Raw genomic sequence first — 26,208 nt, 5'->3', positions numbered from 1 at the left:
ATTTTCAATCAAAGTTCTGCGGATGCAAGTACATACAAAGAAGGCTCTCAGCATAGTTGGAATGTCTGGAATGCCTTTGCCACCTTTGAGGGGATCCTTGTACATAATGCTCCGCTTCACTCTGTCCATTTTGGAGCCCCAGATGAAGTGGAAAGTGGCCCGGGTAATGGCCTTGCAGACCGCAGTGGGCGGCGGCCAGGCCTGGGCTGTGTACTGCAGGACGGGAAGAATCTCGTTCCGCAGCACAAGGGCTTTCCCTTCGATGGAAAGGTCTCTGAGGCTCCACAGTCCAATTTTCTGTCTCACTGTTGCAAGTTTCTCATCCCAGCACTTCCGGGCGGCTCCATCATCACCGAACCAGACCCCCAGAATTTTGATGAGGTCCGGTTTGACGGTAAATGGGAAAGGAGCCGAGGATGACAGGTGCCACTTTCCGAAGAGCATGGCCTCTGACTTCCCGCAGTTGACTTTTGCCCCCGAAGCACGGCCGAAGTCCTCACAGGTCTGGACGAGTGCTGCCACCGAGCGATGATCCGCGCAGAAGACAGTGACGTCGTCCATGTACAGCGAGCACTTGGCCACTGGGTGGTCTGGACCTGGTGCGGTGATCCCTCTAATCTCTGGATTCTGTCTGATGGATAGGGCCAGGAGCTCTATAACACAAACAAAAAGAAGAGGTGAAAGAGGGCAGCCTTGTCTGACCCCAGAGAGAACCGGAAAGGGGTCAGTCTTCCAGCCGTTCACCAACACCGTGCTGTGGATATCGAGGTACATAAGGTTAACATACGAACAAAACAATTCACCAAGACCAAATTTTCGCAGCACCTTACCCATCAGCTCATGAGAGACACGGTCAAAGGCCTTTTCCTGATCAAGACTGATCAGGGCCGTGCGCACATTACGATCTTTCACGTAATGGACCGTGTCCCTGAGGAGGGCAAGGCTGTCTGCGATCCTGCGGCCCGGAATACCACAGGTCTGATCCGGATGAACAATCTGTCCGATGACAGCCTTCAGCCTGTTGGCCAGTACCTTGGCGAGGATCTTGTAGTCCACGTTCAGAAGAGAGATGGGCCTCCAATTTTTCAGCTCACATCTCTCCCCCTTCCGCTTATACAAGATCGTGATCATCCCTTCCCTCAGCGAAGGAGGCATTTTTCCCTCCACCACCATCTCCTCATACAGCTCGAGCAGGTCCGGGCCGATTAGATCCCACAGCGCTACATAGAGCTCAGCTGGGAGACCATCGTTACCTGGAGTCCTGCCTTGCCTAAAGGATTTGGTGGCAGATAATACCTCCTCCAGCGTCAGGGGAGCGTCCAGCGCCGATCTGCCTGCAGGATCAATAGGGTTAGTGATACCTGACAGGAACTTGTCGGCCATGTCGTTGTCAGTCGTCTTAGGGGAGTAGAGGTCGCTGTAGTAGTCGCGGGCGACCTTCATCACGCCCTCCTTCCCCTGTCTGGGAATGCCATTCTCATCTCGCAGCTCGGTCAGGGGCGTGTGGCCAGAGTGGAGTTTCCTGAAAAAGAAAGAAGAACACTTCTCACCCTTCTCCAGATTCTCCACCTTGGAACGGAAGACGATACGTCTGGACTCCTCCTCAAAGTGCCTTTTCAGGCTCTTTTTGGTCTCATCCAGGTCGTCCTTCACGTCCCAGCCGCACCGCTGGAGGTCCACCAGGGACTGGAGCTCACGCTGCAGATTTCTGAGGTTCCTCTTACGGTCGCATGCCTGGATACGCCCTTTGACCTGAAAGAAACTGCGGATGTTAGATTTGGCATATTCCCACCAGTCAGACATACAGTCAAAATAACATTTGTCATTTTTCCATGTGATGTAGGCATCCTTAAGTTCAGCCAATACCTCCTCCTTTTCCAGCAGTGCACAGTTCAACTTCCAGGAGCCTGGGCCAGGTGGAAAACCATGGCCCAGGATACCTTGGAAGAGAATGGCCCTGTGGTCAGAGAAGAAGCAGGGAACCATAGAATGCCTAACCTGCTGCACTGCCCGGGAGGTGAACACGAAGTCAATGCGGGAACGCACAGAGCCATCGGGGCGGCTCCACGTGAAATTCACGGAGCCTCCCCCCATGGAGCCCACAGCGTCCCGCAGTGACGCTTCGGCCACCATTTCCCGGAGCAGATTGGACGTGATGTCCAACTTCGCAGAGTTGCAGGTGCTTCGTCCATCCCCTTCGATCGGGCAGTTGAAGTCTCCAGCCATCACTACAGCCCTGGTGGTGGCGAGCTGGGTCCGCAGGGTCTGGAATAATTCCAAACGCTCATTCTTGATAGGTGAAGCGTACACGCAGATAAGCCTGATAGGCTCACCTGCCCAGGAGCCGTCTACGACAAGTAACCTGCCGCAGACAAGCTCCTGAACAGAATCCAGCGTGAAGAGGCTCCCCCTGATCAGAATAGCTACCCCTGCAGACTTACACTCACCTCCACCGGACCAGTAGGACGGGCCATGGGACCACTGCCGGGCCAGGTGCTTGTATGACCTGGAGAAAGGGAGAGAGCATTCCTGCAACATGTAAACATCACATTTCTGATAGTCAAGGAAAGTAAAAACAGACTGTCTCCTAGCCTTATCCTTAATGCTCCTCACATTAATGGTAAGAATATTAAAAGCTACCATCTGTTAAGAGAAAGGGCAGGTTAGGTTACGATACGTTTACGTTACCACTCCCATCAGGGGGCGCAGCGTCCGGCTCTGCAGCTGGATCTCCTTCATGGGTTGGTTCCGTAATGCCAAGCAGCTGGTCGATGTCGCTGTCGCAGACGAGTTCAGTCGCCCCGAACTCGTCGTAACATTCCACCAAGGCCGCCATCTCCTCCTCGAGGGAGGGGGGGGGCTGGGGTGGTTCCACCAACTCAACTGCTGCCTTTTTGGAAGTTTCCGGGTCGGCAGCGGGGCTCTCCAACACCTTCCTCTTCCGTCTCAGCGTAGTCGGGCCTGCAGGGGCAAGGGGTGGAAACTCCTCCTCGGAGAGGGGAGGGGCAGATGGGGTGGAGGGAAGAGGGGTGGGTTGGGCAGGAGGTCGGGAGGGTGAGGGAGGGGGGTGAGCAGCAGTGGAGGGGGGTGCTGTCACAGAGGGAGGTAGGGGAGGAGGGGTGGGGATGACCGGGGCAGGGGAGGGTTTCTTACCACCTTGTTTCTGCGGCTTCGGCTTTGGCTGCTTCTGTACCGGCTGGGGAGGCACCATGGGGGTAGCTCCCTTCACTGCTGCGGCGTAGGACCTCGCTCTGTCAGGGCATGCCTTGTAGAGGTGGTCTCCTTTGCCGCACAGGTTGCAGACGAGCTTCGTGGGGCAGTCCTTTGTCTCGTGGCCGGCCACGTGACAGAACTTGCATGCCGAGACCTTGCACTCTCTTCCCACGTGGTCTTTCCCACTGCACTTTCGACAGGTGCGTGGTTGATCCGCGTAGTAGATGAGTCCAGCGGTTCCCCCCAGGGAGAAGCACTGTTTGAGGTGCTTGACTCCGTCTGGGCACGAAGTGTCCTTGTGGAGCCTGACCACCACCGACCACTTTCCGTCCCAGAGCCCGTTGCTCAGCAGGACCCTTGTGGGGTCCCTGATGACCGTGCAGGATCTGCTCAGGAACGTGACGATGTCTTTGGCAGGCACATGTGGACTTCGCATTGAAACCATCAACCGCCTCTCCTCTCTTTGGATAGGGCAGTTGCCCACAAAGCGAGAGAGAGGGGAATCAGGCTTCGCCGCTTTCACCGCCTCCCAATACCTCTTGCAGATGGCAATGGTGGCGAAGGTGACGTAAAAGATCCCCTTGATGAAGGTCTGGGTGCTGAGGACTTCGGGGGCCGAGAATCCTTGGTCCAGGACCATCATCTTGCCGAATTGCACCAGCGAAAGGTCTGGCACCCGTACGTCCACCTCCTTCAGCTTCATCACCACGGTCTGTCTCATCCAGGGTTCCAGGGCTGGGGTAGCCTTGGAGCAATCCCTGGCGGGCACCGCTGGTGGTGTTCCTGAAGGGGGGCAGGAGCTGGGGCCGGCCACATCTGCTGGGGTTTCGGCTGGGGACTTGCCCTTCTTCCCAGCGAGGGGGGCTGGAGCGGAGGCTGTGGCCATCCTTCCGGCTTCTCGGGGCAAAAAGGGTCTTTTCCGGGACCCCGGCAGGAGGTGAAGGAGGAGATCTCTTCAGAGGGCAGAGCAACACAAGTCTAACCCTCCAAGGTGGCTAGAGAGCGATGCACGGCTTCAGAGGGCAGAGCAAAGCAAGTCTAACCCTCCACGGAGGCTGGGGAGCGTTGCAGAGCTTCGGAGGGCAGAGCAGAAAGTCTGACCCTCGGCGGCGGCTCCGGAGCGGTGGAGGCTTCAGAGGGCAGAGCAGAAAAGTCTGACCCTCCTAGGCAGCTCGGGAGTGCTGCAAGGCTTCGAGAGGGCAGAGCAAACAAGTCTGCCTCTCCCAGGTGGCTAGGGTGCGTTGATCTCCCTCCTCAGGCGAAATCCTCTTCTCCTCGCAGTCGGGGGCGGAGCTTCTTCCTCGGCGTCGAGAGGCGGAGGGGTCGGCAGTCGCTTCGGAGGGCAGAGCAGACAAGTCTGACCCTCAGTCTTCTTCGCCGGCTTCTCCCTCTTCAGCGATGTCTTCTCCTCCTCGCAGTCTCGACGTCTTCGCTCTTTCGCTCTCTCGGCCAGCAGCGGTAGCCCTGAGAAGGACCGTTGTCGGTCCAAGAAACAAGGAGCAGAGCTGCCTCTCAGAGTAAACTGATAAGAACAGATTTTTTTTTTTTTTTTTTTTTTTTTATAAAAAACTCAGGAGCCCGAGGTGTGCTCCCCACCACCAGTGCTGTGCCTAAACACGTGCAAAGGAGGCCGTGCGATCGAAATGGGTCCGTCTCCGAAGAGACAGGGCCCCGTTTTTCCCCTAACCCCTCTCAACCATAAGGCCGAAGAGGGGAAAATAGGGAACGGTGGGTCCTCTTCGCCGAAGCTTAGAGAGACCCTCATTCCTCAACCCCCGAAAGGGTTAGGACGGTGGGTCCTCCGCAGCCCATGCTTTGGAGAGACCCGCAGTGGACTTCCCTCCGCCTTGCGGCTCGGGGTCGTCCTCGGGGGGGACCGAAGCTCTCCCCAAAAGGCGAGAGCTTCGGCACATTGGGGAAATGGAAGGCCCAGAAGGGTCGACCACACTACCCAAAAAAACGTGACAAACTACAAAAAAATACAAGGAACGTGAAAAGTGACAAACGTGAGAGAGGGAAGAGAAATAAATAATATAGGACCCTAGCCAGAAGGCCAGGGTGGGGGTGTGAAAAATTGTCCTACCTCATCCAAAAGGACGAGGTAAGGACGTGAAGCGCATACCTAGAGGGAAAGTGCGCAGTGCTAGTGCCATACTAGTGCATGGTGATTTTGGGATCACCCGTGCATGTTCGGCACCCCCGAGTTTCCCCGGGGGCACAGTGCAGCCTCGGACTCCAAGCAGCCAGCCAGTCAGCGTCCGACCAAGTGTTTCTCCGCTCAGCCAGTGGGCCCTTTCCGACCCCCGGCATGGGAATGGATACTCCACCGGGCTTTTTCGGTGAGTCTCCCCCGCAGAGGCCCAAATAGACCACCTGAGGAAGAAGAAACCACCTACTCAGTCCCGACGTTTCACCTCTCCCAGGGATTGAGTACTGGGCTGGGCTTTTCGCTGTCTCTCTGGCCGAGGGCGACATGTTACCCCCGGACCAGAGAGCAATCTACTCGGTCCCAGCTTTTCCCTTCTTCCTGGGAGTGGATACTAGACCGGGCTTTTCGAGTGACTCTCCCACAGAGGCAAAAACCCCTGCACAAGAGCCCCATCTCAAAGCACCGATGCTTCTCCCCTCCCTACCAGGTAAAGAATGGTATTCCCTCCCTAGCAGGGCATCGAGAAAGCCATTCCTAGCACTCGCCCAGGACATGAGGTTGTTTGCTGCCCTCAGGCCCAGTAACAAGATGCTACGGTACTGCTTTCTCTATTCTCTGCCAGGGGGCGGTCCAGACCCAACTGATAAGAACAGATACTACACTTGATCTTAGCCAAAAGGCCGAGAAGCGATAACCCGAATGGGGTCCCAGCAAAGCGCGCAAACCGGAATTCGGCCACCAACACTGGTGGAGAAGAGATCAGCACCACGGACACATCTAACACACACACATCACTTCTTTGACGTTGCAGTCTGAAAGATACCAGGCTGTACGGCAGGTATGAATAGGACTTGAAGTGCTGGACAGGGACCGGAGGACGAGTAGCCATCCAACTGATTTTGTGATTAGGTCGTCGGCGGGCGGGCAGGGTGCCTCAGCTGGGTAGGAGGCCAAATTTGCATGTGCTCCGCCCCGTCTGTTGACGTCGCGTCAACAGACACACACCCACTAGGCAGACGACCAACAGGCAAGCAGCAGCAGCCAGCTGTCTCCTCGCTCTTTGCTGCTGCATGCCTGTGTCCCTGACGAACTGCTGCTGAGTAAATCAATCAGCTAGCTGCTGCAGAGGAGAAGGAGGAATCTTGCACAATCAGGTGCAATGACGGCTTTCCTGTTTTGAGCCCATTCAGCAGCAGTAGTAGTAGACAGTCAGATGGACAGGCATTCATGTGGCAGGACCCTTTGTGTGACATCACAATCTGCCCTCTATGACATCACAAGCTGCTCACTCGGAATCCGGCGGAACCTGACAGCCAGACAGTCACTTGGAACAGACAGGCAGACAGGACAGTCATGTGTAGGTGAGCTGGGTGGGCCAATGTTTTCTTTTATTGGCAGTTACCACCCAAATGATGGTCCGAAGAAGGTAAGTGATACTTTTTCTAAATCCCCCTCTCAATGATCATCAATTGTTGGGCTTGGAAAAAAATGGAAGAGGAAAAAAAATTCCCAAAACAAAAGAGAATAAAGAGGAAAAAAAATTCCCAAAACAAAAGAGAGAGAAAAGAGAGCGCAAAAAGAAAAGAAAAAAAAATATAAGAGATCAAGAAAAAAAAAAAAAAAAACAAGCCATTTCAAATCGAGAGGGAGGGGGTCCAAAAATTCCATTGCTTTGATCCAGTTGATGTTTCCGTGGTAAGATCGTAGGTAAGTCACATAGCGTTTGCATATTTATTGGGAGGTCGCAGCGATTGATAAGTCCTTTAATTTAGGCAGGCTTCCGGTCTTTTGGCTAGGCCGCATATGCTGATATCAAGTGTAGTGTCACGTCAAGTAATTAACTGCCTCGATTCCAGAAAGTACAATTCAAGGAGTCAAGAAATAGTCACAAAATGATACACTGAGGCAGGATTTGAAAGTATTTATGCACAAGGGTTAAACCTTGAAGCAGCAAATGCATGCATTTCTAAATACAAAGGTGCACAAACAATTGATACTCCAAATCAAGTGCCAGGAATGGAAATAGTCTTTTTTTGGATAACAGATTAGGAAGGTGCACCGGTCCTGGAAGTACTGCAATACCAGGTCAATGCGTGGAGTGGACAGAGCAAGCTCTTCTTCCATCTCCCTGTTCTAAAAATCCATTTAATATATGGCCCCCAGATAGGGGGCGTATCAGATATTAAACTGATAAGAACAGATACTACACTTGATCTTAGCCAAAAGGCCGAGAAGCGATAACCCGAATGGGGTCCCAGCAAAGCGCGCAAACCGGAATTCGGCCACCAACACTGGTGGAGAAGAGATCAGCACCACGGACACATCTAACACACACACATCACTTCTTTGACGTTGCAGTCTGAAAGATACCAGGCTGTACGGCAGGTATGAATAGGACTTGAAGTGCTGGACAGGGACCGGAGGACGAGTAGCCATCCAACTGATTTTGTGATTAGGTCGTCGGCGGGCGGGCAGGGTGCCTCAGCTGGGTAGGAGGCCAAATTTGCATGTGCTCCGCCCCGTCTGTTGACGTCGCGTCAACAGACACACACCCACTAGGCAGACGACCAACAGGCAAGCAGCAGCAGCCAGCTGTCTCCTCGCTCTTTGCTGCTGCATGCCTGTGTCCCTGACGAACTGCTGCTGAGTAAATCAATCAGCTAGCTGCTGCAGAGGAGAAGGAGGAATCTTGCACAATCAGGTGCAATGACGGCTTTCCTGTTTTGAGCCCATTCAGCAGCAGTAGTAGTAGACAGTCAGATGGACAGGCATTCATGTGGCAGGACCCTTTGTGTGACATCACAATCTGCCCTCTATGACATCACAAGCTGCTCACTCGGAATCCGGCGGAACCTGACAGCCAGACAGTCACTTGGAACAGACAGGCAGACAGGACAGTCATGTGTAGGTGAGCTGGGTGGGCCAATGTTTTCTTTTATTGGCAGTTACCACCCAAATGATGGTCCGAAGAAGGTAAGTGATACTTTTTCTAAATCCCCCTCTCAATGATCATCAATTGTTGGGCTTGGAAAAAAATGGAAGAGGAAAAAAAATTCCCAAAACAAAAGAGAATAAAGAGGAAAAAAAATTCCCAAAACAAAAGAGAGAGAAAAGAGAGCGCAAAAAGAAAAGAAAAAAAAATATAAGAGATCAAAAAAAAAAAAAAAAAAAACAAGCCATTTCAAATCGAGAGGGAGGGGGTCCAAAAATTCCATTGCTTTGATCCAGTTGATGTTTCCGTGGTAAGATCGTAGGTAAGTCACATAGCGTTTGCATATTTATTGGGAGGTCGCAGCGATTGATAAGTCCTTTAATTTAGGCAGGCTTCCGGTCTTTTGGCTAGGCCGCATATGCTGATATCAAGTGTAGTGTCACGTCAAGTAATTAACTGCCTCGATTCCAGAAAGTACAATTCAAGGAGTCAAGAAATAGTCACAAAATGATACACTGAGGCAGGATTTGAAAGTATTTATGCACAAGGGTTAAACCTTGAAGCAGCAAATGCATGCATTTCTAAATACAAAGGTGCACAAACAATTGATACTCCAAATCAAGTGCCAGGAATGGAAATAGTCTTTTTTTGGATAACAGATTAGGAAGGTGCACCGGTCCTGGAAGTACTGCAATACCAGGTCAATGCGTGGAGTGGACAGAGCAAGCTCTTCTTCCATCTCCCTGTTCTAAAAATCCATTTAATATATGGCCCCCAGATAGGGGGCGTATCAGATATTAAACTGATAAGAACAGATTTTTGATTGAAAAAGCAGGTCTTTATTGTACATAAAGAAAGCAAAAAACAGACGATAACAAATATCACACATATACCGTGTCGCAGCACAGCCAAAACACAGTACACATGCAGACAGTATAGTACATATTATAAAATACAGTACAAGATAAACTCACACTATAGACTATACTATGCACTATGCATTCTAACGGTAACATTTACACAACAGTATACAAGACTATGGGTGTGGAGGGTAGGGGGTGGGGGAGGAGGAATCACATGCCCGAAGCTTTATTGACCAGACAGACATATATAAGGGGAGGGCAATAAATAGAAATACATCAACAAAACAACAGACATTGTGAAGTGAGGGGGAAGGGGCCACGGTCCCAAAGTCTTATAAAACGGTCCAAACGGGGGGAAAGGACCAGAAGAAAAGGGGTTTAGTCCTCTTCCTCCTCAGGGCTATCCCGAATGGAATAGTCTCTGAGCAGGCTGTGAACCAGCCTGCGGCAGTCCTGAACGGACATTCTCTCCCTCCTCAATATGAGTCGATTTCTGGCAAACCACAAAGCGTCCTTAACACAGTTTATAAGGCGCCAGGCTTCCTGGGTCGCCCCATATGTGTGGGTGCCCGGGAATAGTCCATACAATACCGAAAGGTATGAAAGACAGTTCCTGGGCACGGAGTCCTTGAATTCAGTCTCTAGGGCATCCAACAACAACTGTGCGTAGGTGCAGTCCCAGAAGATGTGCATGGAGGTTTCTTCATGCACAAAGCACCAGGGACAATGTCTATACCTACACAAGTTTCGGGAGTGCATGAATGACCGGTGAGGCAAGCCCCCCTGAATGGCCATCCATGACATGTCTTTGTGTCTATTTGTGAGCCTTTTGGAGGCCACATACTCCCAGACAAACTTGGCAGTTGCTGAAGGGAGCCCTGAAATCGGTTCCATGACGTCTTTTGCTCTGATGAGCTTGTGGACAGTTTTAGGTTTCCACAAGTCGGGTTTCAATCCCTCCAGTTGGTGCTCCCTCACAAACTTGGACACATCCAGGTAGAACCATGGAGTAGTCCAGTTGTAAGGGATGGAGCTGTCCCACTTGTCCCATTTAAGGGTCCTCCACATAGGTAGGAGGAAGAAGCGGGACATGGAGTTCCCCGCAGAGCCGGTACAATTGTCGATCAAAGTTCTGCGGATACAGTTACATGCAAAGAAGGCTCTCAGCATAGTTGGAATGTCTGGAATGCCTTTGCCACCTTTGAGGGGATCTTTGTACATAACAATCCGCTTGACTCTGTCCATTTTGGAGCCCCAGATGAAGTGGAAAACAGCCCGTGTGATGGCCTTGCAGATCGCCGCCAGAGGTGGCCAGGCCTGGGCGGTGTACTGAAGAACAGGAAGAATCTCATTCCGCAGCACAAGTGTTTTCCCTTCGATGGTAAGGTCTCTGAGACTCCACAATCCCAGTTTCTGACGCATTGTCGCAAGTCTTTCATCCCAGCACTTCAGGGCCGCTCCATCTCCTCCGAACCAGACACCAAGGATCTTGATGAGGTCTGGCTTTACCGTGAATGGAAATGGGGCGGAGGATGACAGGTGCCACTTTCCGAAGAGCATAGCCTCTGACTTCCCAAGGTTAACCTTTGCTCCTGAAGCACGGCCGAAGTCCTCGCAGGTCTGGACGAGAGCTGTCACCGATCTCTGGTCTGCGCAGAACACAGTGACGTCATCCATGTACAGCGAACACTTGGCCTCTGGGTGGTCTGGACCCGGTGCGGTGATCCCTCTGATCTCTTGATTTTGCCTGATGGATACAGCGAAGAGCTCTATAACACAAACAAAAAGAAGAGGTGAAAGAGGGCAGCCTTGTCTGACCCCAGACATAACTGAAAAGGGGTCAGTCTTCCAGCCGTTCACCAACACCGAGCTGTAAATGTCAAGGTACATCAGGTTAACATACGAACAGAACAGCTCACCCAGACCAAATTTACGCAGTACCTTGCCCATCAGCTCATGGGAGACACGGTCAAAGGCCTTTTCCTGATCAAGACTGATCAGGGCTGTGCACACATTACGGTCTTTCACGTAATGGACCGTGTCTCTGAGGAGGGCAAGGCTGTCTGCGATTCTGCGGCCGGGAATGGCGCAGGTTTGGTCTGGGTGAACGATCTGCCCAATGACAGCCTTCAGCCGGTTGGCCAGTACCTTGGCGAGGATTTTGTAGTCCACGTTCAGAAGAGAGATGGGACGCCAATTTTTCAGGTCACATCTCTCCCCCTTACGCTTATACAAGATCGTGATCATTCCTTCCCTCAGCGAAGAAGGCATTTTGCCCTCCACCACCATCTCCTCGTACAGCTCGAGCAGGTCCGGGCCAATGAGATCCCACAGCGCAACATAAAGCTCTGCTGGGAGACCATCACTGCCCGGAGTCCTGCCCTGCCTAAAGGATTTAGCGGCAGAGAGCACCTCCTCCAACGCCAAGGGAGCATCCATGGCTGATTTACCTGCAGGATCAATAGTGTTAGTGATACCTGACAGGAACTTATCCGCCTCATCTGTGTCTGTAGTCTTAGGGGAGTAGAGGTCGCTGTAGTAGTCGCGAACGACCTTCATCACGCCCTCCTTCCCCTGTCTGGGGATGCCATTCTCATCACGCAGCTCTGTCAGGGGCGTATGGCCAGAGTGGAGTTTCCTGAAAAAGAAGGAAGAACACGTCTCACCCTTCTCCAGATTCTCCACCTTGGAACGGAAGACGATGCGTCTGGACTCTTCCTCAAAGTGCCTTTTCAGGCTCTTTTTGGTCTCGTCCAGGTCGTCCTTCACGTCCCAGCCGCACCGCTGGAGGTCCACCAGGGACTGGAGCTCACGCTGCAGTTTTCTGAGGTTCCTCTTACGGTCGCATGCCTGGATACGTCCTTTAGCCTGAAAGAAACTGCGGATGTTAGATTTGGCATATTCCCACCAATCAGACATACAGTCAAAATAACATTTGTCATTCTTCCATGTGATGTAGGCATCCTTAAGCTCAGCCAGTACTTCCTCCCTTTCCAGTAAGGCACAGTTCAACTTCCAGGAGCCTGGGCCAGATGGAAAACCATGGCCCAGAACCCCTTGGAAGAGAATGGCCCTGTGGTCAGAGAAGAAGCAGGGAACCATAGAATTCCTAACCTGCTGCACTGCCCGGGATGTGAACACAAAGTCAATGCGGGAACGCACGGAGCCATCGGGGCGGCTCCACGTGAAATTCACGGAGCCAGCCCCCATGGAGCCCACAGCGTCCCGCAGTGATGCTTCGGCCACCATTTCCCTGAGCAGATTGGACGTGACGTCCAGCTTTGCAGAGTTGCAGGTGCTTCGTCCATCCCCTTCAATCGGGCAGTTGAAGTCCCCGGCCATCACTACAGCCCTGGTGGTGGCGAGCTGGGTCCGCAGAGTCTGGAATAATTCCAAACGCTCATTCTTAAAAGGTGAAGCATACACGCAGATAAGCCTGATGGGCTCGCCTGCCCAGGAGCCGTCTACGACGATTAATCTGCCGCAGACAAGCTCCTGAACAGAATCCAACGTGAAGAGGCTACCCCTGATAAGAATGGCTACCCCTGCAGACCTGCACTCACCTCCACCGGACCAGTAGGACGGACCATGGGACCACTGCCGAGCCAGATGCCTATAGGACCTGGAGAAAGGGAGAGAGCATTCCTGCAACATATACACATCACATTTCTGAGTGTCAAGAAAGGTAAAAATAGATTGACGTCTGTTCTTATCCTTAACGCTCCTTACATTAATGGTAAAAAGATTAAAAGCTACCATTTGTTAAGAGGGAAAGGCAGGGTCATTGTACGTTTACATTACCACTCCCATCGGGAGGCGTTTCATCAGGATCTGCAGCCGGATCTCCTTGTTGGGGTGTCTGGATGCAGTCAAGTATTTCGTCGATCTCACACAGGCTGTTGAGCTCAGGTACTCCGCTCTCCTCCAAGACCTCTACATAGGCCTCCATCTCCTCCTCGAGGGTGAGGGAGCCCTGGACTGGCTCGATCGATTCCACTGCTGCTTTTTTTGAAGATTCTGGGTCGGCAGCTGGGCTGTCCAACTCCTTCCTCTTCCTTCTCGGTTGTACATTTCCTGCAGGGGCAAGTGGTGGAAACTCTTCCTCGGAGAGGAGAGGGACAGGGGGTGGGATAGAGGGGGTAGTGGGAGGAAGGGTTGGTTTGATCACAGGTCGGGAGGGTGAGGGAGGGGGGGTGGTGCGAACAGCCGGGGTGGGGGTTGCTGTCACAGTGGGAGGGAGGGGAGGAGGGTTAGGGATGGTGGGGGGAGGGGAAGGTTTCTTACCGCCTTGTTTCTGCTGGATCTGCTTCTTCTGTGCAGGCTTGGGTGGTACCTTGACAGGGGCGACCACACCCGATACTGCTGCGGCGTAGGATCTCACTCTGTCGGGACAGTCCCGGTAGACGTGTTCCGTGTTGCCGCACAGGTGGCAGGTCATCCTCGTGGGGCAATCCTTTGTCTCATGACCAGCCATGTGACAATGTTTGCAGGCCGAGACCTTGCAGTCCTTCGCCATGTGATCCTTCCCGCTGCACTTCCTGCAGTTGCGCGGCTGGTCAGAGTAATGGAGAAGTCCTGCTGTTCCCCCCAGGGAGAAGCACTGTGGAAGGTGCTTTACTCCTTCTGGGCACGAGGTGTCCTTGTGCAGCCGGACGATCACTGCCCACTTCGTGGACCAGAATCCATCATCGGTCATGATCCTTGTGGGGTTCCTCACGACCGTGCAGAATCGGCCCAGAAATGTGGCAATGTCTCCGGCTGGCGTGTGAGGGCTGCGCATTGAAACCGTCACCCGCCTCTCCTCCCTTTGGATAGGGCAGTTGCCCACAAAGCGAGAGAGAGGGGATTCGGGTCTCGCCGCTTTCACTGCCTCCCAGTACCTCTTACAGATGGCAATGGAGGTGAAGGTGACGTAGAAGATCCCCTTCAGGTAATTCTGAATGCTGAGTGTTTCAGCCTTCGTGAATCCCTGGTCGAGAACCATCTTCTTGCCGAAGGTGTCGATCGACATGTCCGGCACCTGTCCATCCGACTCCTTAAACTTCAACACCACGGTCTGCCTCATCCAGGGCTCCAGGGCTGGGAGGCCTTTGGAATGGTCCTGGTCGGGCACCGTTGGTGGTGTCGTAGAAGGGGCAGTGGAGCAGGGGCCAGCCGAGACGGTCGGACCTTCGGCCGGTGACTTACCCTTCTTCCCGGGCTTCTTCCTCCCAGCGAGGAGGGCCGGAGTGGAGGCTGAGGCCGGCACCAGGGCTGGAGCAGCTGTGGCCATCCTTCCGGTTTCTCGGGGCAGCTGAAGTCGGGGCAAAGGGTCTCCTCCGGCGTCGAAAGGAGGAGATGAAGGGGTCGCTTCAGAGGGCAGAGCAACACAAGTCTAACCCTCCAAGGAGGCTAGAGAGCGATGCACGGCTTCAGAGGGCAGAGCAAAGCAAGTCTAACCCTCCACGGAGGCTGGGGAGCGTTGCAGAGCTTCGGAGGGCAGAGCAGAAAGTCTGACCCTCGGCGGCGGCTCCGGAGCGGTGGAGGCTTCAGAGGGCAGAGCAGAAAAGTCTGACCCTCCTAGGCAGCTCGGGAGTGCTGCAAGGCTTCGAGAGGGCAGAGCAAAAAAGTCTGCCTCTCCCAGGTGGCTAGGGTGCGTTGATCTCCTCTTCTGGCGAAATCCTCTTCTCCTCGCAGTCGGGGGCGGAGCTTCTTCCTCGGCGTCGAGAGGAGGAGGGGTCGGCAGTCGCTTCGGAGGGCAGCAGAGCAAGTCTGAGCCTCAGTCTTCTCCGGCTTCTCCCTCTTCTGGCGATGTTTTCTCCTCCTCGCAGTCTCGACGTCTTCGCTCAATTCGCTCTTCTCGGCCTGGCAGCGGTAGCCCTGAGAAGGACCGTTGTCGGTCCAAGAAACAAGGAGCAGAGCTGCCTCTCAGAATAAACTGATAAGAACAGATTTTTTGATTGAAAAAGCAGGTCTTTATTGTACATAAAGAATGCAAAAAACAGACGATAACAAATATCACACATATACCGTGTCGCAGCACAGCCAAAACACAGTACACATGCAGACAGTATAGTACATATTATAAAATACAGTACAAGATAAACTCACACTATAGACTATACTATGCACTATGCATTCTAACGGTAACATTTACACAACAGTATACAAGACTATGGGTGTGGAGGGTAGGGGGTGGGGGAGGAGGAATCACATGCCCAAAGCTTTATTGACCAGACAGACATATATAAGGGGCGGGCAATAAATAGAAATACATCAACAAAACAACTGACATTGTGAAGTGAGGGGGAAGGGGCCACGGTCCCAAAGTCTTATAAAACAGTCCAAACAAGGGGAAAGGACCAGAAGAAGAGGGGTTTAGTCCTCTTCTTCCTCAGGGCTATCCCGAATGGAATAGTCTCTGAGCAGGCTGTGAACCAGCCTGCGGCAGTCCTGAACGGACATTCTCTCCCTCCTCAATATGAGTCGATTTCTGGCAAACCACAAAGCGTCCTTAACACAGTTTATAAGGCGCCAGGCTTCCTGGGTCGCCCCATACGTGTGGGTGCCCGGGAATAGTCCATACAATACCGAAAGGTATGAAAGACAGTTCCTGGGCACGGAGTCCTTGAATTCAGTCTCTAGGGCATCCAACAACAACTGTGCGTAGGTGCAGTCCCAGAAGATGTGCATGGAGGTTTCTTCATGCACAAAGCACCAGGGACAATGTCTATACCTACACAAGTTTCGGGAGTGCATGAATGACCGGTGAGGTAAGCCCCCCTGAATGGCCATCCATGACAAGTCTTTGTGTCTATTTGTGAGCCTTTTGGAGGCCACATACTCCCAGACAAACTTGGCAGTTGCTGAAGGGAGCCCTGAAATCGGTTCCATGACGTCTTTGGCTCTGATGAGCTTGTGGACAGTTTTAGGTTTCCACAAGTCGGGTTTCAATCCCTCCAGTTGGTGCTCCCTCACAAACTTGGACACATCCAGGTAGAACCATGGAGTAGTCCAGTTGTAAGGGATGGAGCTGTCCCACTTGTCCCATTTAAGGGTCCTCCACATTGGTAGGAGGAAGAAGCGGGACATGGAGTTCCCCGCAGAGCCGGCACAATTGTCTATCAAAGTTCTGCGGATACAGTTACATGCAAAGAAGGCTCTCAGCATAGTTGGAATGTCTGGAATGCCTTTGCCACCTTTGAGGGGATCTTTGTACATAACAGTCCGCTTGACTCTGTCCATTTTGGAGCCCCAGATGAAGTGGAAAACAGCCCGTGTGATGGCCTTGCAGATCGCCGCCAGAGGTGGCCAGGCCTGGGCGGTGTACTGAAGAACAGGAAGAATCTCATTCCGCAGCACAAGTGTTTTCCCTTCGATGGTAAGGTCTCTGAGACTCCACAATCCCAGTTTCTGACGCATTGTCGCAAGTCTTTCATCCCAGCACTTCAGGGCCGCTCCATCTCCTCCGAACCAGACACCAAGGATCTTGATGAGGTCTGGCTTTACCGTGAAGGGAAATGGGGCGGAGGATGACAGGTGCCACTTTCCGAAGAGCATAGCCTCTGACTTCCCAAGGTTAACCTTTGCTCCTGAAGCACGGCCGAAGTCCTCGCAGGTCTGGACGAGAGCTGTCACCGATCTCTGGTCTGCGCAGAACACAGTGACGTCATCCATGTACAGCGAACACTTGGCCTCTGGGTGGTCTGGACCCGGTGCGGTGATCCCTCTGATCTCTTGATTTTGCCTGATGGATACAGCGAAGAGCTCTATAACACAAACAAAAAGAAGAGGTGAAAGAGGGCAGCCTTGTCTGACCCCAGACAGAACTGAGAAGGGGTCAGTCTTCCAGCCGTTCACCAACACCGAGCTGTAAATGTCAAGGTACATCAGGTTAACATAAGAACAGAACAGCTCACCCAGACCAAATTTACGCAGTACCTTGCCCATCAGCTCATGGGAGACACGGTCAAAGGCCTTTTCCTGATCAAGACTGATCAGGGCTGTGCACACATTACGGTCTTTCACGTAATGGACCATGTCTCTGAGGAGGGCAAGGCTGTCTGCGATTCTGCGGCCGGGAATGGCGCAGGTTTGGTCTGGATGAACGATCTGCCCAATGACAGCCTTCAGCCGGTTGGCCAGTACCTTGGCGAGGATCTTGTAATCCACGTTCAGAAGAGAGATGGGACGCCAGTTTTTCAGGTCACATCTCTCCCCCTTACGCTTATACAAGATCGTGATCATTCCTTCCCTCAGCGAAGGAGGCATTTTGCCCTCCACCACCATCTCCTCGTACAGCTCGAGCAGGTCCGGGCCAATGAGATCCCACAGCGCGACATAAAGCTCTGCTGGGAGACCATCACTTCCCGGAGTCCTGCCCTGCCTAAAGGATTTAGCGGCAGAGAGCACCTCCTCCAACGCCAGGGGAGCGTCCATGGCTGATTTACCTGCAGGATCAATAGTGTTAGTGATACCTGACAGGAACCTATCCGCCTCATCTGTGTCTGTAGTCTTAGGGGAGTAGAGGTCGCTGTAGTAGTCGCGAACGACCTTCATCACGCCCTCCTTCCCCTGTCTGGGGATGCCATTCTCATCACGCAGTTCTGTCAGGGGCGTATGGCCAGAGTGGAGTTTCCTGAAAAAGAAGGAAGAACACGTCTCACCCTTCTCCAGATTCTCCACCTTGGAACGGAAGACGATGCGTCTGGACTCCTCCTCAAAGTGCCTTTTCAGGCTCTTTTTGGTCTCGTCCAGGTCGTCCTTCACGTCCCAGCCGCACCGCTGGAGGTCCACCAGGGACTGGAGCTCACGCTGCAGTTTTCTGAGGTTCCTCTTACGGTCGCATGCCTGGATACGCCCTTTAGCCTGAAAGAAACTGCGGATGTTAGATTTGGCATATTCCCACCAATCAGACATACAGTCAAAATAACATTTGTCATTCTTCCATGTGATGTAGGCATCCTTAAGCTCAGCCAGTACTTCCTCCCTTTCCAGTAAGGCACAGTTCAACTTCCAGGAGCCTGGGCCAGATGGAAAACCATGGCCCAGAACCCCTTGGAAGAGAATGGCCCTGTGGTCAGAGAAGAAGCAGGGAACCATAGAATGCCTAACCTGCTGCACTGCCCGGGATGTGAACACAAAGTCAATGCGGGAACGCACGGAGCCATCGGGGCGGCTCCACGTGAAATTCACGGAGCCAGCCCCCATGGAGCCCACAGCGTCCCGCAGTGATGCTTCGGCCACCATTTCCCTGAGCAGGTTGGACGTGATGTCCAGCTTCGCAGAGTTGCAGGTGCTTCGACCATCCCCTTCAATCGGGCAGTTGAAGTCCCCGGCCATCACTACAGCCCTGGTGGTGGCGAGCTGGGTCCGCAGGGTCTGGAATAATTCCAAACGCTCATTCTTAAAGGGTGAAGCATACACGCAGATTAGCCTGATAGGCTCACCTGCCCAGGACCCATCTACGACGAGCAATCTGCCGCAGACAAACTCCTGAACAGAATCTAACGTGAAGAGGCTGCCCCTAATAAGAATTGCTACCCCTGCAGACCTGCACTCACCTCCACCGGACCAGTAGGATGGACCATGGGACCACTGCCGGGCCAGGTGCCTGTAGGACCTGGAGAAAGGGAGAGAGCATTCCTGCAACATATACACATCACATTTCTGAGTGTCAAGAAAGGTAAAAATAGATTGACGTCTGTTCTTATCCTTAATGCTCCTTACATTAATGGTAAAAAGATTAAAAGCTACCATTTGTTAAGAGAAAAAGGTTACTGTGGCGATACGTATACTTTACCACTCCCATCGGGAGGTGCTTCCTCTGGGTCGGCCACCGGATCTCCCTGCTGGGGTGTCTCGATGTTGTTGAGCAGTTGGTCGATGTTGTTGAGGCTGTCAAGCTCAGGCACCCCACTCTCCTCGAAGACCTCTGCATATGCCTCCATCTCCTCCTCGAGGGTGAGGGAGTCCTGGTCTGGCTCGACCGATTCGACTGCCGCTTTCTTGGAGGATTCTGGGTCAGCAGCTGGGCTGTCTAACTCCTTCCTCTTCCTTCTCGGCTGTACATTTCCTGCATGGGCAAGTGGTGGAAACTCTTCCTCGGAGAGGAGAGGGACAGGGACGGGGCGAGAGGGGGTGGTGGGAAGAAGGGTGGGTTGGATCACAGGTCGGGAGGGTGAGGGAGGAGGGGTGGTGCGAGCAGCCGGGGTGGGGGTTGCTGTCACAGTGGGAGGGAGGGGAGGAGGGTTAGGAATGGTGGGGGGAGGGGAAGGTTTCTTACCGCCTTGTTTCTGCTGGATCTGCTTCCTCTGTGCAGGCTTGGGTGGTACCTTGGCAGGGGCTACCACACCCGATACTGCTGCGGCGTAGGATCTCACTCTGTCGGGACAGTCCCGGTAGACGTGCTCCACTTTGCCGCACAGGTGGCAGGTCATCTTCGTGGGGCAATACTTTGTCTCATGACCAGCCATGTGACAATGTTTGCAGGCCAGGACCTTGCAGTCCTTCGCCATGTGATCCTTCCCGCTGCACTTCCTGCAGTTGCGCGGCTGGTCAGAGTAATGGAGAAGTCCTGCTGTTCCCCCCAGGGAGAAGCACTGTGGAAGGTGCTTTACTCCTTCTGGGCACGAGGTGTCCTTGTGCAGCCGGACGATCACTGCCCACTTCGTGGACCAGAATCCATCATCGGTCATGATCCTTGTGGGGTTCCTCACGACCGTGCAGAATCGGCCCAGAAATGTGGCAATGTCTCCGGCTGGCGTGTGAGGGCTGCGCATTGAAACCGTCACCCGCCTCTCCTCCCTTTGGATAGGGCAGTTGCCCACAAAGCGAGAGAGAGGGGATTCGGGTCTCGCCGCTTTCACTGCCTCCCAGTACCTCTTACAGATGGCAATGGAGGTGAAGGTGACGTAGAAGATCCCCTTCAGGTAATTCTGAATGCTGAGTGTTTCAGCCCTCGTGAATCCCTGGTCGAGAACCATCTTCTTGCCGAAGGTGTCGATCGACATGTCCGGCACCTGTCCATCCGACTCCTTAAACTTCAACACCACGGTCTGCCTCATCCAGGGCTCCAGGGCTGGGAGGCCTTTGGAATGGTCCTGGTCGGGCACCGTTGGTGGTGTCGTAGAAGGGGTAGTGGAGCAGGGGCCAGCAGAGACGGTCGGACATTCGGCCGGTGACTTACCCTTCTTCCCGGGCTTCCTCCCAGCGAGGGGGGCCGAAGTGGAGGCGGTGGCCATCCTTCCGGCTTCTCGGGGCAGCTGAAGTCGAGGCAAAGGGTCTTCTCCGGCGACGAGAGGAGGAGGTGAGGGGGTCGCTTCAGAGGGCAGAGCAACACAAGTCTAACCCTCCAAGGAGGCTAGAGAGCGATGCACGGCTTCAGAGGGCAGAGCAAAGCAAGTCTAATCCTCCACGGAGGCTGGGGAGCGTTGCAGAGCTTCGGAGGGCAGAGCAGAAAGTCTGACCCTCGGCGGCGGCTCCGGAGCGGTGGAGGCTTCAGAGGGCAGAGCAGAAAAGTCTGACCCTCCTAGGCAGCTCGGGAGTGCTGCAAGGCTTCGAGAGGGCAGAGCAAAAAAGTCTGCCTCTCCCAGGTGGCTAGGGTGCGTTGATCTCCTCTTCAGGCGAAATCCTCCTCTCCTCGCAGTCGGGGGCGGAGCTTCTTCCTCGGCGTCGAGAGGGGGGGGGGTCGGCAGTCGCTTCGGAGGGCAGCAGAGCAAGTCTGAGCCTCAGTCTTCTCCGGCTTCTCCCTCTTCAGCGATGTCTTCTCCTCCTTGCAGTCTCGACGTCTTCGCTCAATTCGCTCTTCTCGGCCTGGCAGCGGTAGCCCTGAGAAGGACCGTTGTCGGTCCAAGAAACAAGGAGCAGAGCTGCCTCTCAGAATAAACTGATAAGAACAGATGAGTTTGAAGAAACTCAGGGAGCCCGAGGTGTGCTCCCACCACCACCAGTGACGTGACTAAACGCGTGCACAGGGGGCAGCCGTACGAACGTGTGGCCCTCTCCCAAAGGAGAAAGGCCCCATGGTTCCCCTAACCCCCCTCAACCATAAGGCCAAGGAAGGGAAAAAAGGGATCGGTGGGTCCTCTTCGCCGAAGCTTAGAGAGACCCGCTTTTCCTCCACCCCCGGAAGGGTTTCGGACGGTGGGTCCTCCGCAGCCCGTGCTTTGGAGAGACCCGACTTAGGCTTCCCTCCGCCTTGCGGCTCGGGGTTGCCCTCGAGGGAACCGGGACTCTCCCCAGAAGGTGAAGAGTCCCAGTCACGTTTGGGGAACGGAAGGCCCGTTAGGGACAGCCGCACTACCCAAATGAAAAAACGTGACAAACTAACGAAAAACGTGGAGCAAAACGTGCAAATCATAAAAAGAAAAGAATAAGGCCCTAGCCAGAAGGCCGGGGGGGGTGTGAAAAATTGTCCTACCCCATCCAAAAGGACAGGGTAAGGACGTGAAGCGCTAACCTAAAGGGAAGTGCGCAGTGCAAGTGCCATTCGTGCAAGGTGACTTGGGATCACCCGTGCATGTCCGGCACCCCCGAGTTTCCCCGGGGGCACAGTGCAGCCTCGGACTCCAGGCAGCCGACCCTTCAGCGTCCGACCAAGCTTTTCTCCGTCTCACCAGCAGGCATTTTCCAGCCCCTGGCATGGGAATGGGTACTCCACTGGGCCTTTCGAAAGACTCCCTTAGGGGCTGCACCCCCTCCGGAAGAGCAATCTACTCAGTCCCAGTGTTTCTCCGCTCCCAGGGTTAAGGTACTAAGCTGGGCCTTTCGCGGTCTCCCCATCAGAGGCTACGAACCTCTGGAACAGGAGCCATCTACTCAGTCCCAACCTTTCTCCGCTCCCTGGGATTGGATACTAGACTGAGCCTTTCGCTGACTCATCCTTCGGGGGCTACAAACCCCGTCAAGAGAGTCAAACTACTAGGCCCAGTGTTTCTCCCCCCCTCTTACCAGTGGATTTACGGAAACAACACCTCCTACCAAAGGCAGAGGTGAAGATACTCAGTGAGACTTTTCACTACTCCCGGGAAAAAACAGAGGGGTCCCACACCCTCCGCCCATCAGAGCAGCTACTCAGTCTCACCTTTCTCTATTCTCTGCCAGAGGCCAGTCCATACCCAACTGATAAGAACAGATGAGTTTGAAGAAACTCAGGGAGCCCGAGGTGTGCTCCCACCACCACCAGTGACGTGACTAAACGCGTGCACAGGGGGCAGCCGTACGAACGTGTGGGCCCTCTCCCAAAGGAGAAAGGCCCCATGGTTCCCCTAACCCCCCTCAACCATAAGGCCGAGGAAGGGAAAAAAGGGATCGGTGGGTCCTCTTCGCCGAAGCTCAGAGGGACCCGCGTTTCCTCCACCCCCGGAAGGGTTTCGGACGGTGGGTCCTCCGCACCCGAAGGTTTGGAGAGACCCGCTTAGGCTTCCCTCCGCCTTGCGGCTCGGGGTTGCCCTCGAGGGAACCGGGACTCTCCCCAAAAGGTGAAGAGTCCCAGTCACGTTTGGGGAACGGAAGGCCTGTTAGGGACAGCCGCACTACCCAAATGAAAAAACGTGACAAACTAACGAAAAACGTGAAGTGCAAAACGTGCAAATCATAAAAAGAAAAGAATAAGGCCCTAGCCAGAAGGCCGGGGGGGGGGTGTGAAAAATTGTCCTACCCCATCCAAAAGGACAGGGTAAGGACGTGAAGCGCTAACCTAAAGGGAAGTGCGCAGTGCAAGTGCCATTCGTGCAAGGTGACTTGGGATCACCCGTGCATGTCCGGCACCCCCGAGTTTCCCCGGGGGCACAGTGCAGCCTCGGACTCCAGGCAGCCAGCCAGTCAGCGTCCGACCAAGTGTTTCTCCGTCTCAGCAGCAGGCACTTTCCAGCCCCTGGCATGGGAATGGGTACTCCACTGGGCCTTTCGAAAGACTCCCTTAGGGGCTGCACCCCCTCCGGAAGAGCAATCTACTCAGTCCCAGTGTTTCTCCGCTCCCAGGGTTAAGGTACTAAGCTGGGCCTTTCGCGGTCTCCCCATCAGAGGCTACGAACCTCTGGAACAGGAGCCATCTACTCAGTCCCAACCTTTCTCCGCTCCCTGGGATTGGATACTAGACTGAGCCTTTCGCTGACTCATCCTTCGGGGGCTACAAACCCCGTCAAGAGAGTCAAACTACTAGGCCCAGTGTTTCTCCCCCCCCTCCTACCAGTGGGTTTACGGAGCCTCCTACCACTGGCAGAGGTGAAGATACTTAGTGAGACTTTTCACTACTCCCGGGAAAAAACAGAGGGGTCCCACACCCTCCGCCCATCAGAGCAGCTACTCAGTCTCACCTTTCTCTATTCTCTGCCAGAGGCCAGTCCATACCCAACTGATAAGAACAGATTTTTTGATTGAAAAAGCAGGTCTTTATTGTACATAAAGAATGCAAAAAACAGACGATTACAAATATCACACATATACCGTGTCGCAGCACAGCCAAAACACAGTACACATGCAGACAGTATAGTACATATTATAAAATACAGTACAAGATAAACTCACACTATAGACTATACTATGCACTATGCATTCTAACGGTAACATTTACACAACAGTATACAAGACTATGGGTGTGGGGGGTAGGGGGTGGGGGAGGAGGAATCACATGCCCGAAGCTTTATTGACCAGACAGACATATATAAGGGGAGGGCAATAAATAGAAATACATCAACAAAACAACAGACATTGTGAAGTGAGGGGGAAGGGGCCACGGTCCCAAAGTCTTATAAAACAGTCCAAACAGGGGGAAAGGACCAGAAGAAAAGGGGTTTAGTCCTCTTCCTCCTCAGGGCTATCCCGAATGGAATAGTCTCTGAGCAGGCTGTGAACCAGCCTGCGGCAGTCCTGAACGGACATTCTCTCCCTCCTCAATATGAGTCGATTTCTGGCAAACCACAAAGCGTCCTTAACACAGTTTATAAGGCGCCAGGCTTCCTGGGTCGCCCCATATGTGTGGGTGCCCGGGAATAGTCCATACAATACCGAAAGGTATGAAAGACAGTTCCTGGGCACGGAGTCCTTGAATTCAGTCTCTAGGGCATCCAACAACAACTGTGCGTAGGTGCAGTCCCAGAAGATGTGCATGGAGGTTTCTTCATGCACAAAGCACCAGGGACAATGTCTATACCTACACAAGTTTCGGGAGTGCATGAATGACCGGTGAGGCAAGCCCCCCTGAATGGCCATCCATGACATGTCTTTGTGTCTATTTGTGAGCCTTTTGGAGGCCACATACTCCCAGACAAACTTGGCAGTTGCTGAAGGGAGCCCTGAAATCGGTTCCATGACGTCTTTTGCTCTGATGAGCTTGTGGACAGTTTTAGGTTTCCACAAGTCGGGTTTCAATCCCTCCAGTTGGTGCTCCCTCACAAACTTGGACACATCCAGGTAGAACCATGGAGTAGTCCAGTTGTAAGGGATGGAGCTGTCCCACTTGTCCCATTTAAGGGTCCTCCACATAGGTAGGAGGAAGAAGCGGGACATGGAGTTCCCCGCAGAGCCGGTACAATTGTCAATCAAAGTTCTGCGGATACAGTTACATGCAAAGAAGGCTCTCAGCATAGTTGGAATGTCTGGAATGCCTTTGCCACCTTTGAGGGGATCTTTGTACATAACAATCCGCTTGACTCTGTCCATTTTGGAGCCCCAGATGAAGTGGAAAACAGCCCGTGTGATGGCCTTGCAGATCGCCGCCAGAGGTGGCCAGGCCTGAGCGGTGTACTGAAGAACAGGAAGAATCTCATTCCGCAGCACAAGTGTTTTCCCTTCGATGGTAAGGTCTCTGAGACTCCACAATCCCAGTTTCTGACGCATTGTCGCAAGTCTTTCATCCCAGCACTTCAGGGCCGCTCCATCTCCTCCGAACCAGACACCAAGGATCTTGATGAGGTCTGGCTTTACCGTGAATGGAAATGGGGCGGAGGATGACAGGTGCCACTTTCCGAAGAGCATAGCCTCTGACTTCCCAAGGTTAACCTTTGCTCCTGAAGCACGGCCGAAGTCCTCGCAGGTCTGGACGAGAGCTGTCACCGATCTCTGGTCTGCGCAGAACACAGTGACGTCATCCATGTACAGCGAACACTTGGCCTCTGGGTGGTCTGGACCCGGTGCGGTGATCCCTCTGATCTCTTGATTTTGCCTGATGGATACAGCGAAGAGCTCTATAACACAAACAAAAAGAAGAGGTGAAAGAGGGCAGCCTTGTCTGACCCCAGACATAACTGAAAAGGGGTCAGTCTTCCAGCCGTTCACCAACACCGAGCTGTAAATGTCAAGGTACATCAGGTTAACATACGAACAGAACAGCTCACCCAGACCAAATTTACGCAGTACCTTGCCCATCAGCTCATGGGAGACACGGTCAAAGGCCTTTTCCTGATCAAGACTGATCAGGGCTGTGCACACATTACGGTCTTTCACGTAATGGACCGTGTCTCTGAGGAGGGCAAGGCTGTCTGCGATTCTGCGGCCGGGGATGGCGCAGGTTTGGTCTGGATGAACAATCTGCCCAATGACAGCCTTCAGCCGGTTGGCCAGTACCTTGGCGAGGATTTTGTAGTCCACGTTCAGGAGAGAGATGGGACGCCAATTTTTCAGGTCACATCTCTCCCCCTTACGCTTATACAAGATCGTGATCATTCCTTCCCTCAGCGAAGAAGGCATTTTGCCCTCCACCACCATCTCCTCGTACAGCTCGAGCAGGTCCGGGCCAATGAGATCCCACAGCGCAACATAAAGCTCTGCTGGGAGACCATCACTGCCCGGAGTCCTGCCCTGCCTAAAGGATTTAGCGGCAGAGAGCACCTCCTCCAACGCCAAGGGAGCATCCATGGCTGATTTACCTGCAGGATCAATAGTGTTAGTGATACCTGACAGGAACTTATCCGCCTCATCTGTGTCTGTAGTCTTAGGGGAGTAGAGGTCGCTGTAGTAGTCGCGAACGACCTTCATCACGCCCTCCTTCCCCTGTCTGGGGATGCCATTCTCATCACGCAGTTCTGTCAGGGGCGTATGGCCAGAGTGGAGTTTCCTGAAAAAGAAGGAAG

At 53.5% G+C, this 26,208-nt stretch overlaps 2 protein-coding genes, 2 non-coding genes and 1 pseudogene across 4 annotated transcripts; all 5 read right to left on the bottom strand.

Moving 5' to 3' along the window:
- Positions 1–2,668: 2,668 nt before the first annotated feature.
- LOC146009699 (uncharacterized) lies at positions 2,669–4,099 on the bottom strand. Its single transcript, XM_083150156.1, has 2 exons — positions 3,154–4,099; positions 2,669–2,961 (listed from the first exon to the last, which is right to left on the bottom strand). Exons 1-2 carry the CDS (start codon positions 4,097–4,099, stop codon positions 2,669–2,671), a joined length of 1,239 nt encoding a protein of 412 aa, XP_083006282.1.
- A 478-nt stretch (positions 4,100–4,577) lies between these two features.
- On the bottom strand, positions 4,578–20,379 carry LOC146009698 (uncharacterized). Its single transcript, XM_083150155.1, has 6 exons — positions 19,592–20,379; positions 13,442–14,037; positions 12,959–13,231; positions 12,721–12,779; positions 10,605–10,702; positions 4,578–4,677 (listed from the first exon to the last, which is right to left on the bottom strand). The coding sequence occupies exons 1-6, from the start codon at positions 20,377–20,379 to the stop codon at positions 4,578–4,580; spliced, it is 1,914 nt and encodes a 637-aa protein (XP_083006281.1).
- LOC146012758 (U2 spliceosomal RNA) lies at positions 5,915–6,054 on the bottom strand (annotated as a pseudogene).
- LOC146011972 (U2 spliceosomal RNA) lies at positions 7,411–7,601 on the bottom strand. The gene has a single exon (XR_014445150.1). It is a non-coding gene; the product is annotated as a U2 spliceosomal RNA (small nuclear RNA).
- On the bottom strand, positions 8,958–9,152 carry LOC146012628 (U2 spliceosomal RNA). Its single transcript, XR_014445768.1, has one exon. It is a non-coding gene; the product is annotated as a U2 spliceosomal RNA (small nuclear RNA).
- Positions 20,380–26,208: the final 5,829 nt, after the last annotated feature.

Source organism: Crinia signifera, chromosome 6 (genome assembly GCF_055691185.1).
Source record: "Crinia signifera chromosome 6, ASM5569118v1, whole genome shotgun sequence".
Lineage (NCBI taxonomy): Eukaryota > Metazoa > Chordata > Amphibia > Anura > Myobatrachidae > Crinia > Crinia signifera.
Note: the sequence above shows the minus strand (reverse complement) of the source record. Positions and strands in the feature narration are given on the sequence as shown.

Coding starts and splice junctions, on each gene's coding strand:
- LOC146009699 (XM_083150156.1), bottom strand. CDS start 4,099: ATGGCCACAGCCTCCGCTCCAGCCCCCCTCGCTGGGAAGAAGGGCAAG. Junction 2,962..3,153: donor GAAGCCGCAGAAACAAGGTG/GTAAGAAACCCT, acceptor TTGCCCCTGCAG/GCCCGACTACGCTGAGACGG.
- LOC146009698 (XM_083150155.1), bottom strand. CDS start 20,379: ATGGCCACCGCCTCCACTTCGGCCCCCCTCGCTGGGAGGAAGCCCGGG. Junction 14,038..19,591: donor ATGGCTGGTCATGAGACAAA/GTATTGCCCCAC, acceptor CATCTGTAAGAG/GTACTGGGAGGCAGTGAAAG. Junction 13,232..13,441: donor GATCCAGCAGAAACAAGGCG/GTAAGAAACCTT, acceptor TTGCCCCTGCAG/GAAATGTACAACCGAGAAGG.